The sequence below is a fragment of the Eretmochelys imbricata genome, chromosome 2 (assembly GCF_965152235.1).
Source record: "Eretmochelys imbricata isolate rEreImb1 chromosome 2, rEreImb1.hap1, whole genome shotgun sequence".
Classification (NCBI taxonomy): Eukaryota; Metazoa; Chordata; order Testudines; family Cheloniidae; genus Eretmochelys; species Eretmochelys imbricata.
Window position 1 is genome coordinate 246,521,301 of NC_135573.1, and position 19,067 is coordinate 246,540,367.

The 19,067-nt window shown below is 39.1% G+C and overlaps 1 protein-coding gene across 2 annotated transcripts in view; it reads right to left on the minus strand.

Annotated features, from left to right (window-relative positions):
- WDR37 (WD repeat domain 37) overlaps positions 1-19,067 on the minus strand; it is a 68,265-nt gene that overhangs the window by 24,866 nt on the left and 24,332 nt on the right. For both annotated transcript variants that reach the window (XM_077808331.1, XM_077808332.1), the window contains 6 exons: positions 15,382-15,517; positions 13,689-13,760; positions 8,672-8,716; positions 6,020-6,096; positions 1,703-1,940; positions 1,019-1,160 (listed from right to left, as the gene is read on the minus strand). In XM_077808331.1, coding sequence (XP_077664457.1) covers positions 1,019-1,160; positions 1,703-1,940; positions 6,020-6,096; positions 8,672-8,716; positions 13,689-13,760; positions 15,382-15,517 — 710 coding nt within the window. The remainder of the gene's footprint in view (positions 1-1,018; positions 1,161-1,702; positions 1,941-6,019; positions 6,097-8,671; positions 8,717-13,688; positions 13,761-15,381; positions 15,518-19,067) is intronic.

Here is a 19,067-nt window from a genome sequence, read left to right on the forward strand (position 1 = left end):
TAATTGTGATACACTGGCACCCATCATAGTTTGGAAGTATCTGAGTTTGGAACAAGGAGGTTGACACTTACAAAAACTATTGATACAGCAAATTTCAAATTATCATTAAGCAACAATGAAATATCTAATTGAGAATAAAAGGAAACTCCTATTTAAGTCAGTGCTCACCTTTTGGGAACCCCTGCCCCCCCCACACATCCTCTCGTAGTCAAGCTTTGCTTTCAAACTTCACAAGCAACAAGGGCTTTTAAATCTATACCACTTTCTAATTTGGGTAAGATATTTAGGATGTTTGCCTTCTGCTTTCCTCACCTCCCTCATTTCTGTTTTACTTCAAAAAAGGGTATGCTTTGCTACCATATTCAGAGACTCATACAGCGACCTCCGCTTATCTTCAGTAGAAGCCAGCAGATCAGCATCAAATCCCAAAACTCATCACAAAAGTTTTAAACACATCAGTCATTCTGTATAATGAAACAGTGTCTGAAATATTTGCATGCGTCTACTTTGTAAGTATAAGTTGTGAAGTTAAAAATTACTGCAAAATGAAAAAGAGTATAGAAACTTAAAATGTTGCCTTGAATTTGTTTTCTTGGCTCTGTATAGGTCACCTTTATTTCACAATTAAGACTACAACAAATAAGGGAGGGGAAATTTCTCTTAATCAATATTTTACAGCAGTGTTCCTAAACTACACACAACACTGCTTAAACAAGCATCTACAGTAAATTTAAATGTAAAGAGTATGAACTACTTATTAAAGATGCCTACTTAAAAAGAGACCTATTGTGTAAGCAACAACAAGCAAGTGCAATTATTGCTTTTTTAGCATTTAATGCCAGTATTACATTTACAGGAGAGTATTAAAGGGTTTCTGTGAAAGGCAAAGTTTACTAAACTAACGCAGAGATGGTCTTAATATCATAAAAAGTACAGGAATCTTTTGGTACAGTTTATCAACTCAATACATTCATCCATTCTAAATATGTAAAAAACCTGTGAAGCAACTGTCACTTACTCTGTGTGGCCCTGAAAGACATTCACAGAATGGATAGAAGGATCTCTGAAATCCCACAGACGGAAGGTTGTATCACGTGATGATGTCACCACAAGACGTTGAGTGGGATGTGTACAACAATGGGTTAGCTCTTGGTCATGCCCTACAACCACAGATGAGAACATTTAAGGTAACGAAAACGCAAGACTTTTCATTTCCACAAACATTTGGAATGAAATGCTGATCAGACACAATTTTTGTAAAAAAATAGTAATTGGTCTGGTAACAGTAATTAGTAATGTTACTGCTGTTGCAGACATTTAGAGCTGTATTTGAAAGTTACAATTTAATGACTAGTCATTTAATCTGACCATTAAGTAGCCATATATTACTGCTACCTGAAGTAGCACAACAATGAAAAACAAAACTTAAGTACTAAGAAAAACTGCAGCACTAAGTTTCAAAAACAATTGCTCAGTTTTATAGGTTATACCAGATGCTCAAAGAAGAAGAATTACATGTTCATGGCATTCAAGGAATTAATATAATACATATATGTAATATTTATGCTTATGTTTTTTAAGTCCCTGCCTGCCCCAAAAAGACACATTACTCACCCAGAAGATTGTGATGTCTGGAAGGAGTGATCATTACCAAGAAACAAACCAGCAACCTTAAAAAGCTTTCATATAAGCAAAGAGATACCTGTCAGTGAATGGACAAGTTCAGATGTCTCCACATCATACAGATTTGCTGTCCTATCCCAGGAAGCTGTTACAGCTTGCTTCCCTCCAACCAACCAGTCAGCTGCTATGACTACTCCTTGATGGCTTTTCAGGGAGGTTAAGGGAGCTCGGATAGTGGGACAGTCACTGGAACCATCTGCATCTCCATCAGGTTCATCTTTATCTGAAAACTCAATTTCATCTTCCCCAGACATTTGCTGTTAATCACAAAAGTATAAATACGAACATTTTTTCCATTTATCAATGGAAACTTGTACTCCAAAAAAACACTCCCTTGACACAGCAATACCAGCAAAAACAAAACAAAAACAAAAAACAACAAAAACTATACACAGACAGCTATACATGGGGGAGATGGTTTAACCGTAGAGTATTCCTTTTGCTGGCATAAGCTGCATCTCCACTAAGGGGCTCTGCTGGTATAACTATACCAGTACAGCTGTTCCAAAAAAGCCTTTGTAGTGTAAGCTACTCCTTGGTAATGCACTATATTTCACTAGAACTTATGTATCTCTCAGATGACACTGAGCTATATATTATGATTAAGCACTAAATAATTAGGGTAAATAGCATTTACAGTATTACTGAGGGATGTAGGGGGAAGCAGAGGAGTTGAAGGCAAATATATGTAGAGTCACAGAGACGTGTAAGGGGCAAAATCAAGAGAGGGGAGGATGTGGAGGCAGAGAGGGGTCTAGGAGGAGGCATCAGATCACAGTCACCATAGACCTTGCCCCTCCCCATTTCTTACTCCACATGGCCTATCTGCAGCTGGTGTTTAGGATCCCGGTGCCTCCCCGACATGAGCAACTGCTCCACTTCCCATCCCACAGCAGCTCCTGTGCCTTGTCCCAGCTACAAATCAGAGCCTCACTGTATCCACCAGCACCAGGCACTGCTGAGCCTCCTTTCCTGGGGGTCTGTGGTTGAAGGAGGAAAGCAAGGGCCAAGCACTTCCTCCAGGGCTGGCTGCGCTCCTGATAGGTCCAGTGGCTACATCCCCAGTGCCACTTTGACTTGCACATGATAGTGGTGCCTCCTCCTCAACTGAAATTTCTCCCCAGAGGGCTGAGCTTTAGGGGTTACCTCGCTCCCCACCTTCCCTATGAGTCTCTGCATCCCCTTGACTCCAAAGCACCCCAAGCAGCTTCCTGGGGACCAAGTCCAAGCCTCTCTCATTTTACTTTCACTTTTGCTGACATATCCCACTGCATAACGGAACAGGACTCGATAGCATCCAGGGCCAAAGCATATTCCCAGGCAGCCCCCCCAATAGAGACACCCCAGCATCTTCCTGCCAAATTTCCAACACCCCCAAGATCTGGGAAATCAAAGATTCAGAATCCTGAGCCTTATAATGAGCTGAGATCAAACACCAGATCCAGACACACTCTTCCCCTTACACCCCACTCCTCCTCCACATGCTGGGTGAGTCAAATATGAATTTTGGAACTTCCCCTGTTCTCAACCCCAATCATATCGGGATTTGGTCCCCCATGCAGAAAAGGCTGGCGATGCAGGGAAGACAGGTGGGAGTAAGCGAAATCATCCAAGTTTACTGTCAACCCATGACATACACACCAAGAGATTAATTTAATGTGCGCGCGCACACAGTATGCAACAAGGCATGAGACTGATGCTTTACAGAGAGCCACAAGACATGGGATCAATGCATGGATGGTGCACACATACCAGTTAGATGTAAATAATGTGTATACCTTTTAAGTGAGAGTAATGAACTATTGAAACAATTTACGAAGGTGCAGGTGGATTCTCCTTCACTGACCATTTTTAAATCAAGATTGGATGTTTTGGAGATCTACTCTAGGGACTGTTTTGGGGAAGTTTTATGGCCTTTGTTATACAGGACATCAGAGTAGATGATCACAGTGGTCCCTTCCAGCCTTGGAATCTATGAATCTATTACCCCTTTAACTCTTCAACAGGGTTATACCAGCATAGCTATGGCACTGTAGCTATTCCAGTATAGCCTTCACAGTGTAGACATCCCCTTCATTTTTTCATTTGCAAAATGAAAACGCTACTTTCCTACCAGATTTGGATGCTAGGAGGAGCATTTGTATAGATCTTTGATAATGGAAAGTGCCAAAACAAGTAAACCACCAAATATCATTAAAATTTTCACCTTGAGTTTGGTAAAAATTTCCACTCAACCTTTGCCACTAGCTAAACTGACTGGGGAAACGGGCTCTCCCTCTGAAAATCTAAAATATATCCTTGCTAACTTGAAAGGGAATTTATATTTGCCATGACAGATCAGTGAGAAACTATCTGAAATGGCTGGCATTCAGACAGCTAAAAATGGAAGGTTACAATAGAAATACTGACAGTATTAACTGCATATCCACTCATTGCTTGACTAAGTCACATATTAGCTCACTATTCTGTTTTGTCCGTAATTTATGGAACTAGGATATAGGATTCTTTGCACAGAAATCCACTAGCAAAATATCCAGTTTAAACAGCTTTATTTTTTTAAGTAGGAGTATTTGGTTTGATAACAAGTTAGAGGGATTGATAAAAGGTTATGTGGTTAACAAAAATCAACAGAACACTAGCAATTTAGGTCCCAAATTTCAGTTATTAAAAAAGGTTTTAAACACCTCTAGAAGTGTTTCCACTGAAATTTTAAACATGTCAAAGACACCACTGGAATGAAACATTCCTTTACAGTGTTTGTAATCAAAACACTACAGCATAAGTGCATGAGAATCAAAGTTAAAACAGACTAGTCTCTCACATCTGAAATCCTACTGTGCCATTATCACACTAACAATTCCTACATACCCTAGCCTCCAAGGACAGACTGGACATTAACCTGTACACCATCTAACTTACCCTATGCATAGGTCACAGATGTCAGAGTGGGCGTGAAATCCAGACACACTAGTACCATAGACCAGAAAGGGGGGTGAAGATACCTCATACAATGGAAGACCATACCTTTAAGTTATACATGCAACAAAAAACTAGGGTTTCTTGTGTGGTAACTGGCACATTTCAGCCTCAAAGGAAATGCCCACACAGCAAAGAAAAAGCCCGAGTCAGCTGGCATGGGCCAGCCCCAGGTTTTCCTCTGCTGTGTAGACATACCCAAAATGTACAGCACATACAAATACCCTGATGGAGCTCAGTCTCATTAGATTTTGTCTGTTTGGCAGATCAAAGAAAACACTGCACCAGAATCTGTACCATAGAACACAGCAGCTTTGTGGATTAGCAAAATTAAGTTAGCAGGTGTCTGTGATAACTGACAGTTTCTCCCTAGTTCTTGGCAAAGATTTAATAGCAAAAGACTGAAGTGAGACCATAACTAATATTACACTACTTTTAGAAAATGTACTACAGTACATCTGTATAATGTTTTAAAATCAAAAAATGTAGACTGAAACTGATCTATACTTACTGAAATAATGAAATACATAGAGGCGTTATCCTTATTATATTTGTTCACTTAGGCCCCAATTCAGAAAAGAACTTAAGCACATGCTTAATTTTAAAACATATATTTAAATCTCTTTGAGGCCCATACATAAGTGCTTTGCTGAATTTGCGACTTATGTAAGCCCAGATACTGTAAGACTCACTAAATGTGAGTAATTTTACATTTGTGAATAGTCCCATATTTAAGCATTTTCAGGATCAGGGACTAATTCAGAAAGTTTGGTAATCCATAATAGGTCTCGCTGTTATTAGTACAAATTAGTGAACTGCTACTGAATTCAATCTAAGTATTGATGAATGGATACAAGCTAAAGCTAAATCCTGAATACCAGTTCATTATTCATGCTAGTTAAAACTGATACATATGGACCCATAAACAACCTACTAATGTGCCTCAACAATTTTTTTTGAACATGGTTAGAGGTCCACTCAACTTTAATCTCATTTTATACAAACTTTATTAACAACTATATTTTGGATTACAATGCAAAATTTTACTTGTCACTGTTCTGTTTAATTATGCAATTCTCTTTATTTGGAAATTAAAAATCAATGAAGTCAGTTGCACTTTCAGATTCAGTGCTGCAATATATGTTTTGGAAACACGAAAGGAAGACCACAGAAATTAATCTATTGACTACAGAGTTTTGTAATTGTCTTTTCACAAAAATGTAACATTTGGGCCAAATTTGAGTTGAAAATATCCCTTGAAATAAGAGTGTCTATTACACTTCTACATGTAATTATGTCACCTAAATTGGATGAAGTTGACCTAGGATCATTTTTTAGTCTGTGTAAGTTTATTGCTTACATTGCAGTCTGCTGTTGGCTGAGGCATGGGCAACTGTACCATATATCTCCAAATGTGAGCCGTCTGGTCTCCAGATGCTGCACAGAAATAAACTGAGTAAGTATATTTCCATAAACACAATACAGAAAATGTTTTGTTTTCACATTTTGGCTACGCTGCATGAACAACACTTTTTTCCTCACAAATTTTGGTAAGACTCAGCATAAATGGTTGTTTCCAAGGCTTGACAGTTTGCTGAGAACATGATTCATTACGCAAAAGGGGAGAAGTCATCCAACTTAATTACTCTTAAAATGAAAACATTCACTTCCTTTTCGGGAAAACATACTGTTGAAAACAGCGTATACGTGAACATTTTATTAGTCTTCTGTTCCAAAACACTAAGATGTTACTAGCAAATTTTAATATGGATTTTATTTATCAGTAAAACAACTGATGTGTCCTCAATGTTTTAGGAAATAAAAAGGAATTTTCTCCCCATCTTCTTTCCCATTGTCATCCAAGGATTTTTATCATCAGACACAAAAATTAAGTATGATTATAAGAAGAATCCAAACCAACAAATAGGTATCTACCTTAAGTAGCTCAATGTAGCATCAAATTTTGTAAGGTTACAGACCTACCAGTTGCTGCAACAAGGAAAACTAAATCTTGATAGCATATGTGAATTAGAAACAAGGTAACTCTCAGGCACCCGTGGCCTATACAAGGTACATTCCATGAGGATTTCAAGTTCTTATGAAAGTACACAGGATATTGTGGGATCTGCTGCCCAACTGTGTAATAAGAAAAGGGTACAAGCTGATCTCTGTTACTGCCCCTATGAGAAAGTATGAAGCGAGATGGCTTCTGGCTCATAGTGGACTCTCCAGCACATGTGGTTGGTAGATCTAAATGAGGAGTATTCTTTGGCATGTTTTTTCATGAGGATTTGAGGCCCTACAGTGATGCTAGAAGGAGGAGGATTGGTAGAAACAAGGGTACACTCAAGGTTGGTGTTAAAACTTTATCTGATAATTTCCTACCTTCAGCATTCTGGGTTTATTTCTTTCCATTATAAATTCACTTCATACTAGAGGACAGTGTAGAAACAGCTAGAGGTTAAGAACTTTGCCATTTTTCAGCATCCCATATCTCAAAAGTGGCTTGTTTGAGCAACTTCAAATTAAACAGAGAAAACTCAGCTTTGGCTTTTGGAGGAAGGAAAATGAGGTTTATAATTGCTACAGTATTTCAACCTTACTGCTATTAGGGCTCTACCAAACTCATGGCCATGAAGAACACGTCACAGACCATGAAATCTTGTCTCCCCTATGAAATCTGGTCTTTTGTCTACTTTTACCCTGTACTATACAGGTTTCCATGGGGGAGACCTGAAGGGGGTCCCACCCCAAAAAGGGGCTACTGGGTGGTGATGAGGGGGGGTTTTAGGGAGAGGAATCACAAGGTTATTGCAGGGGCGCCACCACCAGCAGCAGCGCAGAAGTAAGGGTGGCAATACCATACCATGTCACCTTTATTTCTGCGCTGCTGCTGGCAGCGGCGCTGCCTTCAGAGTTGGGCTCCCTGCCAGCAGCCGCAGCTCTCCAGCCGCCCAACTCTGAAGGTAGCGCCGCCGCCAGCAGCAGCACAGAAGTAAGAATGGCAATACTGCGACCCCCCTACAATACCCTTGCAAATCCCCCCCACAGAACCCCGTTTTGGGTCTGGACTGCTACAGCTACACCACTGAAATTCATGATTTCAGATGTTTAAATCTGAAAATTTACAATTTTTAAAATTCTATGCCCATGAAATTGACCAAAATGGACCTGTGATTTTGGTAGGGCTCTAGCTATTATATAACTCTAAGCTTGAGCAGATTCAACTATAAATGCTAGAGAAAATCCACCACAAAAGATTGTCTGGGAAGAAATATTTACTTTCATAGGTATGTATATGGTCCCCATAACCCTTGTATGCCTCCCAATCTTGAACATGTTTTTCCTCATCACCCCTGTTTAGCAGGGAAGTTCCATTATGTCCATTTACCTATAGGGAACTAAGGCACAGAGATATTAAGTAACTTGTCCCAGAGGTCACACAGGCAGCCTGTAGCAAAACAGGCAACTGAATCCCCGTCTCTTGAATCCTAAAGCTAGCACCTTAACTCTGAATCATATGAACCATAGGATTAACCACATCCTACAGATTTGAACACGATGCTGTATTGACGATGTTATGGCCAATGAAAAAGTTGTCACACTCATAACATATATCAGCCACTATACAGAGAATATCGTTCCATTATTGCCTTTTGAAGTCGATACTTTTTAATATTAATGAAGAAACTATCATTAGGTTTTTCTTTATTTGAAGAAAATTAGAATAGAAAATAAAAATGTAAAATGGCAATGAGATATTTATTATTCCCATCTGCATACTAAGGACTACTAGATATTTCCCAAATCAGAAGAGACATGATCTCTGCACCAAAAGCTTGTTAAATTAGAATGAGTTAATAAATAGTAGGGAATTGGAGAGGGAAAGATGGGGATAACATCAAAAATATCTGCTACTCAGCAAGAGCTAACACACAGTGTTACAGTAAAGAGTGGTTTGTTTTTACTTTCTTATGACTAGCACAATTCATGAAACAAAAATTCTACATACCTGTAAGGGCTACTTGCTCCGTTGGATGGAACTTTATAGAATTTACTGTGTAAAACAAACCAAATTTTAGGTGAAAGTTACAGGAAAAAATCTTTTAGAAAAGAAGTCAGCTTAAATGGTAAAAACATTTGAACAGTCAAATTTTATCCTGAAGGCTTGTGATAAGACAGTATGGTATAAGTACTAGTCAGCATGGATTTGTGAAGAACAAATCATATCAAACCAACCGAGCAGCTTTCTTTGAACGGTGACAAGCCTTGTGAACAAGGGAGAAATGATGGATGTGTATATCTTGACTTTCAAAAGATTTTTAATAAGGTCTTGCATGACCTTCTTATATAAAAATTAGGGAAATACAACCTAGATGGAACTACTATAAGGTGGGTGCATAACTGTTTGGAAAACTGTTCCCTCAGAGTATTTATCACTGGCTCAGAGTAAAGCTGGAAGGGCATATCGAGTGGGGTCCAGTTCTGTTCTATATCATCATCAGTGATTTAGATTATGGCATAGAGGGTATGCTTACAAAGTTTGTGAATGTTACCAAGTTGGATGGGTTGCAAGAGCTTTGAAAGATAGGATTAAAATTCAAAATGATCTCGACAAACTGGAGAAATGGTCTGAAGTAAACAGGATGAAATTCAATAAGGACAAATGCAAAGTATTCCACTTAGGAGGTAACAATCAGTTGCACACATACAAAATAGGAAATGACTGACTAGGAAGGAATACTGTGGAAAGGGATCTTGGGGGCATAGAGAATCAAGCTAAATATGAGTCAACAGTGTAACACTTGCAAAAAAAAAAAGGGGGGGGGGGCAAAACATTCTGGGATGTATTAGCAGAAGTGTTATAAGCAAGACATGAGAAGTAGTTCTTCTGCTCTACTCTGCGCTGATTAGGCCTCATATAAAAGAGTATTGTGTCCGTTCTGGGTGACACATCTCAGGAAAGATGTGGAAAAATTCAAGAAAGTCCAGAGAAGAGGAACAAAAATGATTGAATGTTGAGAACTATGAGGGAAAGGGTTTGTTTAGTCTGGAGAAGACTGAGGGGAGCACATAAAAGTTTTCTAGTACATAAAAGGTTGTTACAAGGAGGAAGGAGAAAAATTGTTCTCTTTAACCTCTGAGGATAGGACAAGGAACAACAGGCTTAAATTGCAGTAACACCAGTTTAGACTGGACATTCGGAAACAATTCTTAATTGTCAGGGTGGAATAAATTGCCTAGGGAGGTTGTGGAATCTTTGTCACTGGAGATTTTTAAGGACAAGTTAGACACCTGTCAGGGATTATCTAGATCAGGGGTTGGCAACTTATGGCACACATGCCAGTTTTTAAATGGCATGCTGCTGTCTGCCAGACCCCGGCAGACAGCAGCATGCCATTAAAATTCCTGCCCGGCCTGCTCTTTTCCGCCCCCCACCCACCACTCTCTCCTTGCAGGGCAGGCAAGCTCCCCCCACACCCCTTTTCCCAGCGTGCTGGATTCCTGCACCTCCTTCTCTCCCTCCCTGCGGCCCATCAGCTGATGGCCCTTGCTACCTAGGGGGAGAGGGAAAAGCGGAACCGAAGCACACACTCTGCTCCGGGGACCTTGTGGAGGGGGGTGGAATCGGGGATATTCCCTCCAGCCCCCTGCCACGAGCCGCTCGGGGCAGGGGGCTGAGAGCACCCCCACGACCCCAGCCCACACCCCAGCCCTCTGTCCTGATTCCTGCATCCCCTCACAGACACCCCAGCCCCCTGCCCTGAACCTCCACACCCCCCAGCCCTGACCTCTGCACCCCCCTCACACACCCCCAGCCCTCTGCCCTGACTTTTGAACCCTCCTCTCACACGCCCAGCCCTCCGCCCTCACCCCTGCACCCCCATACACCCCAGCTCCATGCCCTGACCCCTGCACCCCCCCACAGCCCCAGCCCTGACTTCGGCACCCCCCACACATACCCAGCCCCCTGTCCTAAGCACCAAACGGGAGCTCCTGCACCCACACACCCCACATTCCTACCTGCACCCCTCACACCAAATGGGAGCTGCCCAGGTAAGCGCTCCACACCCAAACCTCCTGCCCCAACCCTGAGCCCCCTCCCTCATTCTAGCTCCTGGCCAGACTGGCACCCCAACCTGCTCCTTCACCCCCAGCCCTGGTCTCAGCACACTCCCACCCTCATCTCAGTGCAGAGAGAGGAACAAAATGGCTAGAACCAGGGAGAAGGTAGGTACCTACTCTATGTGGACAGGGCCAGGACCCCCGACCGGCAGCGGATCCAGCGGGGCCGGCAGCCGGGACTCTGGCTGACAGGAGCCGGCAGACGGAACCCCAGACCGGCAGGGGATTGAGCGGCAGCGGGCTGAGCCACTCAGCCCACTGCTGGTCTAGGGTCCCAGCCGCTGGCCCCGCTCAGCCTCCTGCCGGTCTGGGGTTCTGGCTGCCAGCCCCCTGCTAGCCGGGGTCCCTGCCGCAGGCCCCGCTCAGCCTGCTGCCGGCCTAGGTGAACAGAACCCCAGGCCAGCAACGGGCTGAGCGGTCGGCGGTGTAAGATCAGCATTTTAATTTAATTTTAAATGAAGCTTCTTAAACATTTTGAAAACCTTGTTTACATACGACAATAGTTTAGTTATACAATATAAAGACTTATAGAGCGAGACCTTCTAAAAAACATTAAAATGTATTATTGGCACGTGAAACCTTAAATTAAAGAGAATAAATGAAGACTCGACACACCACTTCTAAAAGGTTGCCGACCCCTGATCTAGAGAATACTTAGTCCTGCCTTGAGTGCAGGGGATTGGACTAGACCTCTCGAGGTCCCTTCCAGTCCTACAATTCTATGATTCTAAAATTATTAGCCACATAAACCTAAGTAGACTAGTTTATACATAAAGATAAAAGTTTCTCACTGTGACTACAATTAAATAAGCCACCTAGTGGATACAGCAGAAATATTTAATGTTTAATGACATGAGCAAGTAATACAAGTAACCTCGGGATTCCTTATGACTGGCAGATGGACCTTTTCCTACTTTAGTGAAAATTTCTTAAGATACACATACATTTGCAGGACCATAGAAGTCTTCACACTCAGTGTTGAATAATGTAAGGTAATGAAGAACTCTTTATACTAGAGTTATTGTATTAAATTCATTTTTACGTTTGAACAAGGAATGTACACTAGATTTCATGCTAGCTTTTTCATCTTCCTCTTTGGCCTCAGTAAAGAATTAGTTGTTTGCTGAAGGACTTCAAACAAACAACTTCCTACAAAGTTACTAATAAGTGCTGGTGAAACATTATGTTAAATAGAACATAATCTTGCAATAGCAGAGGCCAATATTAGGCCTACCAAAGTAGAATGCCAATAAATCCTTTAGACTATATTCCAACAGCTGAGGGTCAAACATATTTGTTCACTACACATTTCTAATAATTTTTTTTGTATCTGTATATTGCCCTTCTGAAATGCTTCACAAAAAAAACCTGTCACTTAGAGTAACTACTCTATTTAGTAAAAAGTTGTTTAATTTTTTAGAATGCCTGTAATTTAAAAATATTATGGAAATTTTTTGAACCAGTTCTTGGGGTTTTTGTAATACATTTACAAAGCTAGCCCTGAAATTGTTTATAATTATTAATTCACAGAATCAATTCCACATTGCAATGATTATTGCTGTTCTACTTTACATCTGATGTATTCCATTTTAATTGCTCACAGAGTATGAATTAAGAGAGTCATACATGTCAATGAGAATTGTATTAACATGATAATTTAGGACCTTCATCGTGTTTAAGTGCTCTGCATATAAACTAAATAAATTTTAATTTTTTGTTTTAATAAAATTGACTAGAACCTTTATAACTTTCACATTTAATTACTTAGTAACTCAAAAATGAACATCTGTAAAAAAATGAAGTGGTTGAAACTTTCAACATGATTTTTATAAAAGCTACCATATCCCTGGCAGCTTGAGATATCCAAAAGCCCAGGTAGTAACAAAGCATGTTTTAATTACAATATTATTCATTTTTATATGTTTTCAAAAGAATCAAATACATTTAAGGGTATACGCAGGACAGGCATCACCTCCCATTATCAGGTTTGCCAGATGCTTCCCATCATATGACTCTGTTTTTGACTGCTTATAACTTTGAAAAACTAACTGTTCAGACTAAAATTTTCATGCCAGGTGTCTGCCTCCAAGTGAGTATTATTAGATAATTTCAGCCAAAACAATTCTGCAATTTCCAAGAATAAGGCTAGGAAAAAAAGATACATTTTGCCCACATTAAAAAAATCTGTCAACTTCCTTTGAGAAAAGCTAGCACTCTCCACTTTGGTGCAAGGACTTGAAATTTGAAAACAGGGATGCTGTTATGCCAAGGATGTGCCGTTTGCTATTCCAGTGAAAATCCACCTGTGCAACCTTTATTTGTCTGCCTTGTGCATGTGCATTATGATAAGATGTGATTATGTAATTAAAGACTTCTTTTTTCCCATACGATCTCTTTCATTCGGTGCACAGGACAGACCTTTTTTGGTAATGAATCAGCATTGTGCAGCACTGTACGCTATTTTCTGTTGGACCTGTAAAATGGAGATAATATCTCCTCATCTCAATGGGGGATTGTAAAACTAAGTTCATGCTTGCGGAACACTCAGATATTATAAATTAAAGGTTGCACAGGCCATCTTGATTCTAGCATATTCTACATTTGGAGTGCATGACTTGGCAATCTTAATAGTGTTCTTTTAACAGTTTTTGTCTGTATAATGTATTTTATTCTCAACATTGATAGAAGTATTTTACAGGTTAGCTTTAAAGAGGAGCATTGTCAGAAAACATTTTTGTAAGACAAAGATTAGGGAAGCTTTACAATGGAATTTTCTAATAGAGTTGGGAACATTTATAATGGAAGGCATTATAGAAAGATTAACATGTATATATGTATACACACATACTCATACATACATATGTGCACCCAAACCCCACTCCAAGCACCTTGTATGCTCTTACCTGATCCAACATGCCCTACATATTTGACAAGGCACTTTCCTGTTTCTATACTCCACAGCAAGGCAGTATGGTCTACAAAGGTTAAAGCAGAAGCATTTGTAAGCATTTCAAGTATATGCAAAATTTTATTTTTCAACTACTATTATACAAGCCTTACAGTGAAAAGCATAATTGCTAGCAGGACAAATGAAATAAGCTTCAATTGACTAAGTACTTAAAGGAAAGCTGCATTGTATTTTCAAAGTTTCCATTCACTGCAACTTGAAAAAAATGGTTAGTGTCAATTATAAAATTTAACAGGAAGCTGCTACTTTAAATCAAGTTAGTCTTAGATGAGTTTTGACAGGCATGTTCTACTTCTAGAAGTTGTATTCTATTACTTAGAAAAAGATGAATGGAACTATGTACCCATCAATTTTAGGCTGTTTTTATGCCTAAAACATTAAAAACAACTGAAATGACGGGGGGGAAAAAAGTCAACTTAAACGGAACCCACAAGAGAGTATTTGCTTCATTCACTCAAGAAGGCCTTTCAACAGATAGGAGTCCTCAGATTGCAAGTAAAGAGCATCCAACATGATCTGTTGCAGAGATGCAACAAAAGGAGAAAAGATGTTTCTAAGTTCAATCAGGACCTAAAACATACAGGGCTTTGTAAATTGAAACAACTCATTTGTACCGAGAAGCAATAGCCAGTTCAGTCTGTGGTGCACATATGGTAAGTGCTCCATACACTGACCACCACTAAGCATCTCCACATGCTGATCTACTCTCCAAGGTAACGCCAATTAGAATATATCCAACCTAGAGGTAACAAAGCTTTACTTTCTCAGTGTCCGTCCAAGATAGGGGCTGATATAGAGGTGATGCTGCTGTTGCCAAAAAATATTTAAGTGTGAACTGACGGCTGTAGTATCTGCCTCGCAACTGAGGGACAATATACATTAATGAGGTCCTCAATCTGTGATCCTTACAGATCTTCAGCTGCTTCTAGATGCTTAGGTAGCATCAAAAACCTGGATTACTTTCAACTGTATGCCTCAGACACCATACAGTTAAATGTATGGAAGCAATCACTACTGCACCTCTGGATCCCACAGAAACAAAGAAGAGAAGTGTCATTAATGATATTAATGATACTGCTTCCCAAAGGGCTCATTAAACACACACAGAACCAGACACGACCTATTGTTAACTGTGTACATATAGCCTATCTCCCCCAATTGTAGTATCCCATATGAGTACCCTCCAAGTTAACACCACCCAAAATTACCTTATGGGACTTTTGAGAAAAGAAGGGAAAAAAGGAGCTCCCTAAATGATACTACATCCATTCCTTTTAGCACACTGAATTGCCATTAAATTGTAAGTGGATCACCGCTAACTCAGGACTGAAGGCTAACACGCAACTAGGATACTTGAACTTTCCCACATATATCCAGGCTAAACAGAATTTCAGACATTCACTTCATTTTGTTTAGAGAGTTTAAGCTCCTTAATATAAATCTATCATCAGGATAACTATATAAACTATTTGAAAGGACAGTTAGCCAAACAAATGCAATTAAATCAAGATCTAAAATAAAAGACCCATGAAGACATTCTCATATATAGAATGCAACTAAGCTTTCACTTATGCTTTAAATCTAAACACAAACATGTGAGAGATACTGGAGTTAAAACAAAACATTACCAGCAGATGCCGTCCCCAACACCACGGGCTGAGTTTTCGTGACACTGACATCCCAAATACCATCCCTGTGGCCAACATACTCCTTCACCAGTTGACAGATTGCCCTCGATGTTGTAGTTTTGAAACTGGATACAATCTATAATAGCAGAAAGAACAATTTATTTTTTCTATCAATCGGCAGATAATTGTTAATCACCCCCAAAAAGGCACTATGCACAGCCTTTGTTAACATAAATAGATAACATTTTTCTCATAGTTCATTATTTATCAAGAGTTTCTTGACCTTTAACTTCAGGAAAATAAGTCTTTTGATGCATATGCTCTCAATGTTTTCTTATGAAGACAATGGGACACATTTTGTCCTGGGTTAGAATAATGCAATACAAATGAGATGGCACAGATACCACAGAACAGAATTTGGCCCAATGTCTACATTTTCCATTCAGTTTGGTAGGAGGTCCTTGGTTATAAGAATTTCCCTTCCCCTCCCCACAAATGGGTATGTGCCTGAGGGTAGCTCGTATTTTGCTGTCTGATGTGAACTGTATTGTATTATATAAGTCTGGGAAAATTTGTTTTCCATACAACATGTAGAGCTGCCAAAAATGCGTAAAAAAAAATTCCAAAAATGTTAAGCCACTTTTCTTCAAAATTGCAAAACAATTCAATTAGTTTCAAGTCTTTAACATTTTGCAGTATATAAGAATTAACCAGGAAGCATATGCAGGCAGTTCAATTTGCATGATAATGAAGCATTTTTCACAAAAGTGCCAAAAAATCAGAGGCTAACAAAGTTATATCTGAGCCACTTGCTGGTCACATTCCCTTAGATTCAGTGCTGTTAAGAAGAACATTTTATTAAATCAAAATTAGTATTTAGATAAGTATTAACAGAACAAGAAAGCAGATAACAGAACCAAGAGAAAAAATACCCATCTTACAGGAAAATAAATGATTACATTAGTGCAGGAACGCTGAACACAGTGGTGACCCATCCATATTAGGGTATCTGAATCGGATAAATTCCAGATCAAAGGGAAGTGGAAGCAAGATAAAAATAAAATTTGCCTTGCCGGAGCATGACAGAGACTTGCTGAAACTAAGCATGTACAAACAGAAAATCCCCCAACATAAAGTGGATAAAAAACAAGCTTCGCTCATTTATGATGTAGGCACTACTCCTTCATTTTCACAAACTTTGGAGCTCATTTAACAAGTATACTATGAGGAAGATGGCACCCCAAAGTTGGGTACAAATTCTGTAAATAATATATCCTGAAAAAATTCTTAAAATTATAATTATGAACAGATATTTTAAGTTATGTAGTCAGACACTGGTTAATTGAAACCCTAAAATGTCTGGAATTAAAAGCAAATAGGATCTTAAATAATCCTACATTTCAGCTACAAAGAATTTCCTCTATCAGAGGTTTTACTCTGGAAAAATATTATTACTAAGAATGAAGTCCTATTAATCTGTAATGACTGAACTAGACAAAGACATGGAATTCAAATATCATGTGATAAAACAAAGTGAAATTGTTCCAGGAAAGAGACTTCATAAAAACAGAAGAAGCCTGGAAGAATATTGAGAATTAAAATATTCCCAAGGTTTTTTTGCATGTTGTCTTCTAATGATGAAATCCTCTATAAAGTCAAAATTTAATAGTTAATAAACAGAACAGCTTCAAATCAACAGAAGCAACAATCACTTAAGGATGCATTTAAAAGGAAACAGGTTAATCCTCACAAAACAAGGTAGAGATTAGTAGTTTAACCATACTGCAGAATTAATCAAAAAACCTTCAAGACAATCTTAAAATGCAGCTTTCAGATTTAATATACTCCTTAAAACAAAATGGAGCCATGTATGCAAAGCAGAATAGTAGAAGGAAGTTACAGAAAAAGGACTAACATACCTCTCAACTGTTTATTATTTCAAAGTTACATATATACACACACCTTTCGGCTCTTGAGCCCACACTGCCCCCTTGAAGATGCCATTACAAAGTAACCTAGGCAAAGTTATTTTATCTTCAGTTTTTGAAAATGATTCTGTCAGTTTAAGTTCTTATGCATTTTCTTCCCATTGTCATTAAAGTCTCTCTGGAAAAGAGCTTCAACAAGGCAGGCTTGTCAAGCCATGTACTTAGACACATCATAGTTTGAGCATCTGGCATTTGCCTTCATTTTTAAAGCCCTTTTTAGTAGTCAATGCTATATTCTTCTGTTAGAAAAAGCCTTAAATTACTCACTCTTCAAGAGTAAGAATTATGTAAAAAATGGTGCCCATAGAGAAGAGCTAATTATTTACCTTGTAATACTGCTTCTCTGAAAACCATTTGGCAGAAATTCACCGATCCACTTCCCACAGATTTGATGGGTTTGTTTCAGGTGGTGTTTATGTTTGAATTCTAAGTTTGTGATTCTGAGCCACGATTTTTTCTATGCAGGAGTTCTTTGGGGATTGTCTTAGTTTTCTGGAAGGAGCCTTCCCAGCACCGCACCACCACCAATTAAGAATTGACTGTAATTTTCAAACACAGTAGCTGACTCTCCTCAGTTGGGTGTGTGGCCAACACTGATAGTTGACTTGCACCCAAGACCACTATTACTGACTTAGTGATAAACTTCTAAAGCCTGGGCAGTTTTTACTGTGCCACATTTGGGAGCTAAAACTCAGGAATAAGAATTCTGAAACAAATATCTTTACAGGAGAGATAACAAATGAAATCTGTTTTCCTTTGCTTTCTCCCACTTCAAACACAGGTGATTTTATTTACTGGAATATTTTACTACTACTTCCACCTCCATGAACTACGGTGCAAAGAGGAAGCAAAAAAGTTATTCAAATACCACTGAATCGATTAAAAACCCCTTTCACGAGAGAAAACTTTCAAATATACCTTACATGGATATTAATTTAAGATTTACCTATTAAAAATATGCCCTGTCACTTGCTATTTAAGATACTTTAGATAAAGTCTTCTTTCATAGAACTGCTCACTTTCACCTTCTTGATCTTGTATTGACGTCTTAATATCAAGCCAGTTACAAGTTATTTCCATTTCGAAAGGCGGATGTCAAAATGGCACTTAACTACACTACAGCATCAGTAGAAAGAAGAATGAAGAACCTGATCAGTCAAGCCCAATACAGCAGTCTGACACTTAAAGTGGAAAATTGAGGTTCCATTCCCTCTGACTTAGCCATGCAGTTGCTATCCTACAGCTCTTTGGCAGATTCCCCTAAGGAGTTTGAGTGCAAGAGAATTTTATTTAACTTTAATTTTTTTTATTTTTTACAGATATTATTCTGTATATCTTTCCTGAACTTCTGTCTCTAAGAGCATTGTAGTTTCTTTGTTTTACAGAAGCCAAAGAGTGATTACATTCCCACTCAGAAAAGTGACTGTTCAAAATGAGCACACTCCCACAAACTGCAGAGGTTAAACTCAGCAGAACACAGTGGGAAGAGATGCTACCTCCAGTGCAGCCTTTTTTACTCTTCTGATTCATTGTTTTGTATATACAAGCAAGAGCATTAAATGAGTAACAATGAAGAGTGCGAAGTCTTCTGCCATGGCACAGTTGACAGATATGATACCCATGAAAAATTATGAGATTCTGCATGTTCCACCATTCGCCACTACTTAGCTGTACATGCATATTGGCACACTGGGAAGC